This window comes from Simochromis diagramma, unplaced genomic scaffold (assembly GCF_900408965.1).
Source record: "Simochromis diagramma unplaced genomic scaffold, fSimDia1.1 OVJJ01000061.1, whole genome shotgun sequence".
Taxonomy (NCBI): Eukaryota; Metazoa; Chordata; class Actinopteri; order Cichliformes; family Cichlidae; genus Simochromis; species Simochromis diagramma.
In genome coordinates, this window is record NW_024386945.1 from 1,211,829 (window position 1) to 1,225,746 (window position 13,918).

Below are 13,918 nucleotides of genomic sequence, written 5' to 3' on the forward strand. Positions count from 1 at the left end.
ACAGGCTGAAAGATACCTGCAAACTAAATGCAGGGTAAAGCGGATGTTTCTGTTCGACAGGATGGGCATCGCTACTTAAGTGGGGAAGCGTCTTGAAATTTAGATATGCAAATTCATAAAACTAGAGAGGTTCAATGTTTTGCATAAATCGCTGGGATGAAAAAATGATGTGTATTAACTGAGTGCAGTTTTCCCAACTCTTGATCAAGCATAAATACAAGCTATCCGCCACGCATAATGTAAATTTAAGCCTATCGAAATGTGGGAGCTTTAATAAAGTTGACCAATCAGCGTTGAACAGGATATGCTGCTCGGTTGCCATAGTTACAGCAAGCAGAAACGCTACGACGGTCAGAGGTGTTGGACAGCTAGAAAGTAGCTAGCAGTATTTTTCCTCCTACTTGGGTTTTCATTACGTTACCAAACGTTTGCTTCAACGATGCTGACCGCTCCTGCTCAGAGAGTATGTTTTGGGAGCTCACTGGAGAGGAGGCTGTTTCCTCTCCATTACGCGCCAGACCGGCTGGGAAACCAAATGTCACAACAGGGACCGCCACATGTCGGCCCGGGAAGCTATGACAACCACGAGGTTTGTGTGAGAGAGAAAGAGTCAAGGGGTACTTTCAGTAGCGGTTTTAGATACGGGCGGTTGCTCGGGGCGGCATCGTGGTGGGGGGCGGCATCACGGGCATCGGCAAAAAAAAAAAAAAAATGCTCGTACTCATGCTGCCCCGACGTCAGCCAACGCATATTGGGAATGGCATAGGCACCGATCGGTTTTCTGTCGCCCATTTCCTGGGAGTAAGGGCGCCCTCCGTTTGCGAGGTGCGCCTGCTGCTTGCGGCGCAGAGAGGAGAGGGCGGGGGATTCTCTGACCAGCTGGAGCTGGAGCAGCATCTAATAACCAACTCGCAAAATAAAAACAAACCAACAAACACGAAAACACCAGACATTATGATACAGACTTATAATTTGCACCGATGTTTTTTCGAAATTCTATACACGAAAAGTGAGTGCGAGAGCCCTCGGTGCACCTGCTTGCTGCTGAAGTCAAAGTAAACTTTATTGTCATCTCCGCTACAGTCCAGTATATAGAGAGACGAGACGACGAGGCCCCAGTTACAGCAGTGCAAGTAAACAAACAATATATATAAGAAGAGTAAGAAAATAAATATACACTTTAGGACTCGGGGTAAAGGGATCAATAACAATTTAAAATTTACAGTTTGATGATTTAAAGTCTCACACACAACCCGTCGAAAGGGGAGGGGGGGCCGGCTGCTTCCAAATAGAGCACATTTCATTTATAATGTTGTAAATCCAAGCCCATTATGTATTCATGATTTGAATCCTGGGTTGTGTGAAATCTCAGAAATGCACCCTAGACAAAGTGAATCTGTGAACTAAGGTAGGTGTGTTAGATCATGTTGTGGTGATCCTTGGGTTGAGGGATGGGTGTTCATACTGGAGTGCAAAATTAAAACCAATGGAAGATGGACAAGAAAAGTTCAAAGCCATCAGGTCCTCAGTTTAGAAAAAAAAGAAAAGAAGAGGAAGAGAAACGAGCAACAGATACAGGTAAGCAGACGTGTCATTGGATAATGGCAGGTCATCCTGAAACAATCAGAATCACAATACTTTATTAATCCCTAAGGAAATTATGTGCGTTACAGTTGCTCCAAGAAGAAATGGTAAAAATAGTAACAGTAACAGACTAAACTCCAAACAATACATTATGTTACAGTTTTTAATATTAATTAGTCATTGTCAATTGTTGATTTGTCCTGTTCTCATTGTATGATGAATTATGATGGCTGTTTGGTAGCCGTTTGCATACTATGCATACTCTCTCTCTCTTCATATGTGTGTGTGTGTACAACAGCTTTATGTTAATGTACAATTCTTAATATGTTTTGTCTGTGTGTGTGTGGGGGGGGGGGCAGAGGGAGTGTTCGCCCAGGGCGCCAAACAGGCTAGGGCTGCCACTGGGTACTTTCACAAGTTGTTTTACATATTTTTCCCCTTTCTTTCTATGCATGCAGTTTTTATGTCCATGTGACCGTTAAAGTTAATTTAGGTGATGCTTCAAAATAAGTCAGCTACAGTAAGTGCATTGAGATGCAGGTCAGCTGCGAGGTTTGATTTTTCGGCTGACTTTTGGTGAATGAATGGTATATTCAGAATAATTATTTACATACTTGTTTTGTAAAGTAGTGCTTCTAAATGTTTGTTGATAGTTTGCCTTGCTCATTAACATCTGCTTCCTCTTCCTTTAACGGCTGCACCCTTTAAGTATCCATCTGACCCAATATTAATATCCTCTTCTGTCACACCAACCCTCCTCATATCCTCCTTTACTACATTCATGAAGCTGCTCTGTGGTCTTCCTGTTTTTCTCCTGTCTTGTGCTTCACATTCAACATCCTCTGTCTCACCTCAGCCTTGCCCCTTTTAACTTTGTTTCCACCTTCTCCAAACCACATATTGTAGCAGGTCTCACTACCACGTTGTAAACCTGCCCTTTCAACTTTGCTGCTTTCCTTCTGTTACAAATCAACCTGCTCCACCTTGCCTGCACTCTCCTCTTACCTCTCTCTTGTATTTTGCATTAATAAACTTGCCCTTTCTATCACAGTTTGGCACCATACTTTATGACATACAGAAGACACCTGGGAGTAAGAAAGGATATAGTCTCTCTGCAAGGACTGCTGTGCGCTTTCCGCCTTGTAACAAGGTGCGTTTACACAAAGAAGTTTCCTGTTATACTGAGAGCACATCAAGAAGTGTATTAACAGCCTTACTGTATATCAGCCTAAGGGTCGTTCCACTTGGACTGTCTACTTACAGCCTTAGCCTGTATTAACGATGGTCAATGCCTCCAGGACTTGAAACTAGCTCCACTGCATAAGTGTCTGAAATTTGTGTCATTTCTAAGGCCAGCAGGAGTGGTTACAAACATAAGTTGGTTTGCAAAAAGAGAAGCCTGTGAGAAAGCCACCCCACTGCTCCCTTGATTTCTTCTTTGGAAATCCTTTCATGAGTTCAGTCTTTTTTAAGGTTCAGACTTTTGATATATTACGACAGTTTGGCCCAAACCTCTACATTTATTTCCATGTTGCCATGAAGTGACTATCTTAGGACATCTTCATATTGCCCAGCGGTTTCTTGAAGGTTTTTTTACTTGTTATCATGGTATTGTAATTTTTAAATATATTGGGGGGTTTTTGAGGCAAAAATGATACTAGGACGATAGAATGTATAAAAGATGGAGGGAGCTTCCAGGTCTGACCTCTGTGGCTGGAAAAGGACTTCCAGTTGGATAGAAATTGGCCTTTGGCCACCTTGCTCTGCATCCTTAGTAAACACTTTCCTGTTAACTTTGGGAACTCGTGCACTAGTTTCTGATTATATTGAACAGAAGATTAAGTCAATTTTTCAAAATAAGATCATTCCAAGAGTCAGAAAAGAGCTTAAGTTCAATTCGTGACGAGTTTGTGGTTTTACAGTTAAATCCACTCCTCAGTTATCACATCTGATATGAAAACACCAAGGTGGCAAAAATGCCCAGCTCAAGGCCTCATAAGAGGACTTCATCCAAATTTTACACCATTGATAATTAGGATGAGTGAGTAGAGTACTAATTTATCAACTGTCATTAGCAAACAGACAGGACAGGTGCTTTGCAAAGACATATACTTTGTAATTAGTGTTAAGTAACAGGCTAACAGAAGACTGGAACTTTGCTCACCTAAAATTAAGTATAAACATGTTGGACAAACCATGTTTTATGGGGTTTTTTCAAATGCTTCAAAAAGGACTGAGAGGACACAAGAGGTTCAGTGATTCAGATGAGTTCCAGGATGTAAACATGCTTAAAAAATACTGTAAAGCTGGGAGTTTTATCTTTTTTTACACAGTTAAAGTTAGCTAAAGTTGTGGGGTATGAAAGAATAAAAGTGGCCCTTCACTTAATATAAAGTTGTTGATGTGAAAATGATCAAAATGCAATACAAATTTACTCAAATCTTTTCCTGGTTCTTAATGGGCCTTTGCTCTATGACTGTTTACATTAGCATGACTGGTCTGCTTACAGTATTGGCAATAAATCTTCATTACTCTGTCAGCTATCTGGTGAAATTAAAACCAAATTAAGTCACATAGTTAGAAGTCGCTGTATTCTACTTGTTGGGGGGGTTGTCAAAACATTTTCTGTGCAAGTATAAACCTGCTACTGGCTTTTTAATATGTAATGCTTAATACAAGATCTTTATAATCCTTCTGATCACCAGGCAGTGACCCCTTCACCGTGGCAGTACCAGCAGGATCAAAGTGGTTCTAGGGTCTCTCCTCCTGGCAAAATAGCTTTCAACTCAAAAGCACAGAGGTTCAAAACCACACCATGTACATCTGAAAGGAGTCCAGGGTGAGACAGAGAGAAACTGACACGTGGCTGAAATGTTACGGTGCTAAACTGAGCTGACAGATGTTATTTTGTGACACAGCCCTGGGACGTATGCCCACGACAGAGTGACAAACAGGAAAGTGAGCTGGCCCATGTGCTTTGGGAGACCAGACTGGTCCAGCCTGCCTCAAATAGGCAAGAAGTCACTCAGGGTGAAGGTGAGCGAAGCAAGTTGAGAAATTTCATGGCCTTAATTTTGCTGTTACAAAAACTTAAAAGGCACAGCCAGCTTATACATAAAGACCACAGATATCTCTCTAATATCAGAAATGTTGTCTCTCTGTAGATGTGCTGATTCTATGCACGATTACTTAGATAAACTCACTAACTGTAAGCCTGTTAGCCTTTAATTTGATGTAATATTAGGTGTGCTCGTCACCTATACCTGTACAAAACTACATGTTGCTGCACCAAAAAAAATAGTGATATACATATTTTATTTTCCTCCCACAGCTTGCCAGTGAAAAGGAGTACCTTAAACAGAGGAACAGAGTGGCCTACCTGAGTTTGTACTATTAACCCTGAAGGTCTTACATGGAAACCTATCATGACACTGGCGAAGCAAGAAGATGTTGTTTTTTGTTTTTTGTCTTTCCCCTTAAAATATAAACAAAATATGAACATGTAAGGTTTTTTTTTTCTTTTTTAAAAGAAACTTAATTTCCTTTAATTACAAAATGACAGAATTCCTATGTGACCTGTATGTTACATAAAGATGTTGCTTACAAAATAATGTAGGACAGACTTTTAAACAGCTGAAAAAGTGACACTTAACACAACAACAAAAAAAAGCCATCTTCTGTGGAAGTCAGTCTGCAGTACTGGTCCCGCTGCTGAGGCAAAGCAGTCGCTGGTCTCAGCTCACGCAGCGGGTTTCAACCCCGGGCCACTTCTCCTGTGCAGGGAATCACTGACTGGACTGTTGTAAGCACCAAAGACTGGAGCAGATATGAGTCTGTTTCTTTAAGCTTCGTCCCTTCTCATTTCTTCCTCCTTACTTTGGGTTTCTTGACCGGCCGGAGGTACGGATTGTCGATTACATTGTCCTCACTAGCCTTGGTGGATGGAACTACGCCGCTGGGAGGAAGCATGGAATTCTCTTTGTCAGCTCCTGGATCATCCTGAATGATGGAAATGTAAAACAATATTAGCAGTGGTATATTTGAAGGGCATTCTGGGAAACTTCTTGCTAACTGTTGGCATAGGTACCAACGTATAACTACATGGTAAATAGAAAACTTGAATCAGAGTTACGTTAGGGTTGGATGCAACCTGTTATGATGTAGCTCTGGGTGTGGGCTTCATGCAGATGTATAAATGCCACTTTAGATGTGATTAGCTTAGCTGAACATAATGATTGCAATATGGACACACAGGTACCCTATCAACACACTAAAAGTAATTTACACAATTATGAATTCATTGAAATCAAAGTAATGAAAGTTTGATTTCCAGCATTAACCAGGATACTAATGATAAGTAATTAGAGCATGAAACATTACTTGTTTGTTTAATTTTTTGGTATGTATTAAATGAATGAAGCACGTTTCCTAGCTTCGGAAGTGCATTAGCTTTATTTTAATATTTTAGCTGCTAGCTATTTCATCCCATTTCTAGTCACTCTGTTAAGCTGAGCTGTTCCTTGGCTGTATTTTCACATTTAAAGGGGGGCTGTTATGCACAACATTCAAAATAATCCTTATTAATCTTTTAATGGACTCTTTGTATGCCCCCCTAAATTCAAGCAAATCAATCCCCAGAAAAATCCAGCCACCTTAAATTTGGCAGCACCTCCTACACAAACTGTAGATGGCTGGGGCTTCTGTGCTCACAGCCAGAGCTATGTGCTCTGTTAAGGATACCCACTCTCACATCTCTCTCACCATCATACAGAGCCAAGACCCTGTGAGCGAAAAAGCTCAGGCTTTTGGCTCACAGATCACCTGTGCTGAATCTTTGTTTGAAACTTCTTTAATATGAGCATCCGCCATTGTAACAGACAGGGTAGAAAATAAACAAGAAGCATTATAGGTCCAATTTAAAGGGTAAATATGAGGATGATATCAACTTTCAAGTATACATTTTCAGCATAAACAAAACTCTCCCATTTTAAAACAATTACTTTAAATTGTGTGACGTCTTGATGGCAACAGAACTCAACCAGAACATGGAAATGCACTATGACATCAAAACCCCCATGTTGAAATTACTTCAGTTTCATAAAGCCTCTTCTTACTTCGAAATTAGCTCAAATAAATGTTCACAAAAGCTCCATTATTAAAGTTTATGGAAGGCTTGAGTAGCTTTCAGTTCCTAAGAAAATCTACTGGTTTTCTGAGAAACTTCTCCCACGTGTTTGCTAATATACTTGAGCATCTGTACTGAGACCAATATTCTCTCTGAAAATCTGATAACCCTGTGCAACTAATGGAGCTTAATACTGAAAAAAATGACCCTGAAATTCTGTTATCACGGTAAGGAAACAGATCAGATTCTCACTTAAATTTGTTCAGGCTAATCTGCAACAGATCTTTCCCTGTCACTACAGTAACAGTAAGAGAAGATCCACAAACATTTAGAGATCAGATGATTCTGTACGCCTGCCAGCAGCAGCAATTTTTTTTTCTGTTCCTTAAAATTTTAATGTGTGATACAATTTTAATTTAACAAAGATTCAGGATTTTGTGAAATATCCCAAGAAGATATTAATTTGCTTTACAATTTCTGTTTATACCATATATACTATATATATCTATGGCACACCAGGTCCCGGACATGGAGACTTACAGTAATGGCGTTTCCTGCTGTGTTCTCGCCATCAGTCTGGTCATCCTGCTCAGAGGAGTCCGTCTCCTCCAGAGCCTGCAGTTCCAGCTCTGAGGGCAGGAGGGCACTGAGATATGGGATGGTGGTCGGCCGCGCTGCGATTACTGACGACAATCACAGGAAGCAGAACTCGTGAAAATGCAGCATGCTTCATTCAGTAATCACAAGACATAATCTGGCTTTAAATAAAGATCAGCTTACTGAGAATCACTCACATGGGAAGGTAGTGATGTCATCTTTGAATAGGCTTTGAGTTTCTCCAGTCTTGGCAATGAAGCGTGTAAGTGCTCGTTCCACGTCTCTCCTCTGAGTTGCTGCTTTCTCTCTCACCACTTGGTAGTCTGACACGGGTTCTCTGAAAGTCTACAGGAAGAAAAACTCTTAAGTGGCTTACTTTTTAGTACAGTTGTACTTCTATAATACACAATCCAGCTTTCTAGGGATCTCCATGATGAAGTGGAAAAGTTCTGACTCACGGGTGTTTTGATATACGTGTGAGGGTCGGGGAATTCTGGGAAGTGGCTGGGGATGTGGGCTGGATGTGTGCGCTTCTGTCCAGCTGACAGCGCTTTGGGAGTCACAGGAGCATTTGTCACTGGAGCTGAAATTAAAAAATAAAACATTTTTCACATCTAAAACCACTGGATCAAAAGGTCTCAAGTCATTCATTTTAATACTAATAATGGAGAGCTGAGTTCCTACTTACGGGCAGTTATGACCATCCTTTGTGATCTTTTAGCATATATGGGCAAAGTATCAACATTGAAACCTTTAATGACACAAGCAGAATAAATCGAATCAGTATTGTGTTCCCTTAGCAACGTTTAATCCATATGTGTTATAGGAGGTCTTACCCATTTCAATAAGCGTGACCACTGTGTCTGACAGTGTCGGGACGCTCCTGGCTGTGTGTTCACAGTATGCTTTGGCACATCGACCTATTTCAGTAATATCTAAAAACAGAGAAAAAAAGAATCAGTTCTGTAAACATGAATCAACAACCAACTGCAAATTCAAGAAACGTCTGCTCTGAAAATAGTCTACAGGGGCTCAGTTATGTCAGTTTCTCAGCTTTTTTTCACCAACTTCAACCAAAATTATTCCCATTGGTGTTTATTTAAGAAAGTAGGTTAAATAAAGTGAGGTGCACTTGCACTGGTGTTCAGATATATATTGTAAAAGTGGCACTTAAAGATTTACAGCTTTCCCAGTGGATGGTGTACACTTAAAAATCATACATACAGCTCTGCAACATCTCAGTTAGGGTTTCCACAGCTGCCTTCTCCGCACTCTCGAAGCCACTCTCAGTCAACAGGGCGCTGACAACGACCTGCAGAGTGCGACGGCGTGCCAGGAGGTAGTTTTCTGCAGGGCTAGAAGTAGCTTTACCAGCACTTCCTCGCTGGAAGTAAAATAAATGTGAATAAGGGTATACAACAGAAATACATAGATATGCTGTTGTCTTTATGAGAAAAATATCTCACTATAGTTACAACACACTTGGGACTAAAGGATTCTTTAAAAGGCTAAATAAACAGACACATGGTTCCAGAATCTTTAATTGACTTACAGCTAAGGGGCACATGGACATTAGCTTTTGTAATTTGAAGTATAACAAACAGAGAGTAATGAGCCAAGCCTTGCAAATTTACCACACAGTGTATGCTATTCCCTTTGCTTGGTGGGCACACCAATATGCCAACAATGTGCACATACACTAAGGTTATGAGGGCTATTACTATAATGTTAGAAATAAATGTGACTTTTAACAAATATAGTGGCAAGGAGCCATTAAACCTACAAAATCGTCATATTTTCTACATTTCACAAACATTTCTCAAGAGTCCTTACTGAACAGACATATTAAACATTCCCAGTGCTGGTGGTGAAAGTGGGAGAATATTTGGGCTCTTAAAAAGACGTTTTGTTTATCTGAATCAATTCTACAATGATTAATTTTATGTTAATATTAAAATGTATTGTTCTAATTCATCATCCAGTTCTTAGTGAGCTTAGGATGGTGGACATGTTTCTGTAAGATATATTTGTGTAATTGAGAGATTTAATTTTTGCCACTGCAGCAAACTGCATTGTCCCTGAGGTACTAAAGCAGCTCCAAACTGCAACGCTCACTCCATTGATTACACTGGAGACCCTGCAACAGTTCTGAGTCAAAGTGATAACACATACTGCAAATGCTCACTGAACCTTCCCCAACCATGTGGACAGAAAACACGTTTAAAATCTGCTGCTGTATTTATTGGGGGAAAAAACAACAAACAAACAAACTAGACTGTCCTCAACATTTTGAATCCAGACTTAGTGGCATGGTTAGCTCATGTAAACGTCAGGGATATCAACAAAGATCAAACATTTTTTTGAATTTTCGTTTTTTTTCCGCCAGCATTTTTAGATCCAAATAGGCACGATTTATACTTTATAGGCCAAACAGAACAGACAAACATTAAAGCTGCCTAGGGGTGGTCTGACTGTTGGATTTCTTTGTATTATTGTAGGGTTTTTTGTCTATAATATAGAGCGCCTTAAGGGGGGTGTTGCTGTGAATTGGCTCTATATAAATAAAACTAAACCGTACTGAATGGTTGTGCCACTTTATTATTAATAATAAAGGTGCTACATAAATAAACTGACCTTGTCTAAAATATTATTAATAGCCATCCCTTGTAGTTAGCAGACAGATGGGAACCGCTCGAACGGTTTGTTGGTCTACCCCAAATATCGATGAAAAATACAAGAAGTGTTGCTAAACCCTTCATTCTCCCTAAATTTAGTGTTTGTGATATTGGTATAGACTCTATTTGTTCACACCTGTAATTTAGATGAGGATGTGCCCATATGTTAAGACTAAAGAACATGTGAAACGTACCTCTTCCTGTCACTGTAAGGACACAAACATTTATTCAGACAGGGTAAGCACTGACATAGATAAAGTTAACCCACCTTATAGTCTATAAAAACGTATTTCAAGCTTTCACCGGACTAAATCATATTTATTTAAAGTTGTTAAATCGAATTAGGACTTCAGTGCAGTCTGACTGTTAGCCATGCACCGTGAATCCGGCTCTACATGCTACATCCGCCTCCTCTCCGTGACCCAAAAAAACATTTCTTACCGCTCCCGCATTCAGAGGGCCTCCCGACGCCACCGCAGGATCCGCCATCTGCAGTTATTGGAAATCTCCTCGTTGTTTTGACCAGATTTATATTTGTATCTCTCCGAACACCGTTTAGCCGCCGTTGGTAAACACGGCACGACTGTATGACGTTATTTCCGCCGTATCACGATCGTATCACACACGTTGTTTGTCTGTCGCCCCCGAGTGTTCATCTGTAAAATTACACCTGCTTCAACTTGCTTCTAATTTGTGAAAATCCTCTGCTGTAAAATTAATATAGCAGGCTTTTAGTTATTTGTAATACAAAATAAGTACTTGGAAAAAGGTATTTGTGATACTTTTTAAAATATATTTTCCAGTCATAGTTCTAAAATTATTGCATTAAATGAAGAAAATTGAGATTAAAAGATCAGTTGCATCTTTTTAGTTACATTTTCTCTCTTTTTGCTAATTATAACATGAGGTCCGCTCTTTGAAGTAACCTACCCCACAGATTATATTAAAGTCATGGTCTGAGACAATTGTTTGGAGAAAAAAATATATTTTTATTAGGGTGCAAAACAAATTTAATCACACACATTCCACTTTTACATCACATCTATCACATCACATTCACAAATATCTGCTGCCCAGCAGCCAACGTTACTGTAACCCGCAGTCTTCACTGTATCTCATCTCATTTTTTACCCAGTCAACAGGAGCAAACTGCACATTTAACCAATTTTTGAAATAATGAATGGGCCATTTCCGCACAATGACTTGATTTACCAACATTACCATCATCTCTAGTGTCCATTTATGTGAAGAGGAGAAAGTTTCTTTAAGAAGCATGTAAGCGGTTGGCTGAGCTTCTCCGCCTTGAAGTCAAAAGATATTTGGCTTTTTCCTCGGGCATTACTGTATCCACCACATCAGCAACTTCACTATCAGCAGAGGCAGTGTGTGGCTTCAGCACCTGCTTCTTCTCCTTCTTCTTCAGGATGATAAGCTCTGCTGGTTCATCCTCCTCAGTATCTCTCTCCACAAAGGGCAGGAAAGCCATCTCTACCAGTCCCCCGACCATGCCAAGCATTGCCAGAGTAGAGCCGAGCATGTAGATCTTCAGCATGCTCCGGCTGGGTCTCTGTGTCAGCATTTCTTTAGCAAATGGGATGATCTCGCCAAAGTTTTCCATATTGTGTTGTCGATGAGTCTGTTAAAAGAAAAGGAACAATTGTAACCAGATATTCTGTAAACAGAACAAAGATTTACTCCTGACAACTAATCCATTTAATTAAAATGCAAAAATTCTACTATCCACAAAAAAAGAGAATAATACTTACGTCGAAGCACACGCACAAACTCTCTTATTCTCTTTTTCTGTGCGTTCTGAGTAATCAGGCTTTGCAGGCAGAGGCAAAGGCAGAGCCTGCATATTTAAACCCAAGCAGGGCCAGGTTAACGCCCACACTGGGGACACAATGCATATTCATGAGGCCACTTGTACTCCAATTGTTTTGTTGGAGATTAGAACTTGTTTGGGTAAAAGGGCAGACACATCCAATCCCTGTATGTGATGAAATGCATGTGATGTGACATGTTGCCTGAACTCTGCATGTGCAGTTCATGCAGTAAACATTATATTGTTCTGACAGTAAGTAATGCTTTGCAACATTAGTTGGTACTCATTAACTTCTTCAAGCACACACAGGCACGCCTTCTGTTTAAGAAAAGTTAAAAATAAATAAATAAATGATGTTAACATTCAGACAGTTAACATGTTACGGACCACTGAACAACAACAGTCCTGGGTTTGTGCTTTGTTACCATGCATATTGATCTTTATCAGGAGAGCTTCATTAGTGTCCAATAAGAGTATGCTAGGCTGTGGAAAGCCAGCCCCATTTATTGGTTAATAGTTATTGTCTGACAACAGTATTGGTTACACACGGAATACCCCCTATTGAACAGCAATAGATAAGCCTCAATAGAAGATAAGGGTCGATAGAATCCCCCAAATCATGCTGTCCTGAGCTGCTCTGCTCCTGTACCTAAATCTGTCCAAAATGCTGACAGTACATGCGTGTGTACGTGTCTCAAACTCTCTGCACTTTGAACCAGTTCCCTGCTGCACGAGAGAAGAGTAGCGAGTTGGGAAATGTGTCTGATCTTTGTCACAGAGACATCATCACTGAGTGAAAATGACAACCACACATTGCTTCAACATCTGTACACCAGATGAATCATGCTTAACATTTTATCCAGTTTGACTTTTAGCTGTGCTGGTAGTGACCAAATAAGTTACACTTATTATTAGTTTTGTAACTGTCACATTGCATATTAATATAATTCTCTAAGTAAAATGCAGCAGTTATACAGATTACTCATGACATTACATTAAAGCATTACTTTTTAATTCAGTACTTTGAGATTTTGAACTGAATATGGAGGTGAAGATTCTATGTAAAGAATTTCATACTAATACATCAGGTCAGAGTAAAATACAGGTGAAAATGCTAAAAAGTATCCACACTGATTCCACTCTTCATAGCTAATCCAGGGACAACCTTTCACCCCGTTTGTCCACTTTTGGATTGCAGAGTTGCCTAAAATATTGCAGGTAATAACGCAATAATTACGCAGTCGATAATGTTCCACTTTGAGCAACTCAGCTCTGGGCATTTATGTTTGCCACTGCTGGGAAAATGTTGAGACTGTTTGGAGACCTTTGCTCCATTTTTTTGTCACTTCTGCTTGAAATGAACAGTCTGTCTCTATTCTGGACTTCACCAAGTCACCATGCTGTGGTTGAGGGGGAAGTTTTATGGCAAATGTGGATGTGAAAACTCTTTCAACAGGAGCTAAGGGGAGAAGGAGTTTAGATCCACAGTATTTAAAATGTTTATATGTGAAAGGAAAATTACACACACAGTGACTTTTTTATTTCAGAGATTTTAAAACTGAGTGTTTTACCTGTAACACAGTGTTTGCAGTTAGATTATTCTTGTTGAATCCAGCTTGGCAAATACAGGAAATTCATAAATGGGGTGAAATGAATAATAACCTAAAGCATTAAACCCTTTAAGTCAACATACATTTCTCAGCTTTTGACTCCTATTCACATCTTATAATAAAAGCTGTTTAAACCTGGTCACAAAGACATGTTTTGTATCTGTTGGCTTACTTGGCTTAATTTACTCCGTCTGGAACGTGCTGTTCTAAGTACGCTGCTCCTTGTAATCCTGACTGTGCTGGAAAGGCTGAAGTACAGAAGTACAGCCTGTTAATTGGCTTGCTGGTTAGATTAACTGAGGTTACCAGCTCAGGTTAAATGAGTCCCAAATATGGTGTGTTTAATAACATGCAAGTTTGCAGAAATTAACAAGAAGAAGAAAAAATCTATTATTAGAAAGTAAACACGTCTGACCAAGGCCTGTTCAAACTGTAGCCGGAGTTTCCTGTTGCCTACCTGGCAGGGATCCAGTGTGGCCTTCTGCTGCTGTAGCCCATCAGC

The 13,918-nt window shown here is 40.0% G+C and overlaps 3 protein-coding genes across 3 annotated transcripts; 1 reads left to right on the forward strand and 2 right to left on the reverse strand.

The window, feature by feature from the left end:
- The first annotated feature begins 55 nt into the window (after positions 1 to 55).
- LOC120737404 (protein pitchfork-like) lies at positions 56 to 5,270 on the forward strand. Its single transcript, XM_040038076.1, has 5 exons — positions 56 to 589; positions 2,636 to 2,734; positions 4,290 to 4,423; positions 4,503 to 4,620; positions 4,916 to 5,270. The coding sequence occupies exons 1-5, from the start codon at positions 440 to 442 to the stop codon at positions 4,979 to 4,981; spliced, it is 567 nt and encodes a 188-aa protein (XP_039894010.1). The 5' UTR covers positions 56 to 439; the 3' UTR covers positions 4,982 to 5,270.
- Positions 4,883 to 10,585, reverse strand: taf8 (TAF8 RNA polymerase II, TATA box binding protein (TBP)-associated factor). Its single transcript, XM_040038075.1, has 8 exons — positions 10,423 to 10,585; positions 8,531 to 8,690; positions 8,143 to 8,241; positions 7,995 to 8,057; positions 7,765 to 7,889; positions 7,504 to 7,651; positions 7,250 to 7,392; positions 4,883 to 5,583 (listed from the first exon to the last, which is right to left on the reverse strand). The coding sequence occupies exons 1-8, from the start codon at positions 10,468 to 10,470 to the stop codon at positions 5,443 to 5,445; spliced, it is 927 nt and encodes a 308-aa protein (XP_039894009.1). The 5' UTR covers positions 10,471 to 10,585; the 3' UTR covers positions 4,883 to 5,442.
- A 361-nt stretch (positions 10,586 to 10,946) lies between these two features.
- Positions 10,947 to 11,883, reverse strand: g0s2 (G0/G1 switch 2). Its single transcript, XM_040038077.1, has 2 exons — positions 11,748 to 11,883; positions 10,947 to 11,617 (listed from the first exon to the last, which is right to left on the reverse strand). Exon 2 carries the CDS (start codon positions 11,597 to 11,599, stop codon positions 11,246 to 11,248), a length of 354 nt encoding a protein of 117 aa, XP_039894011.1. The 5' UTR covers positions 11,600 to 11,617; positions 11,748 to 11,883; the 3' UTR covers positions 10,947 to 11,245.
- Between the last annotated feature and the right edge of the window lie 2,035 nt (positions 11,884 to 13,918).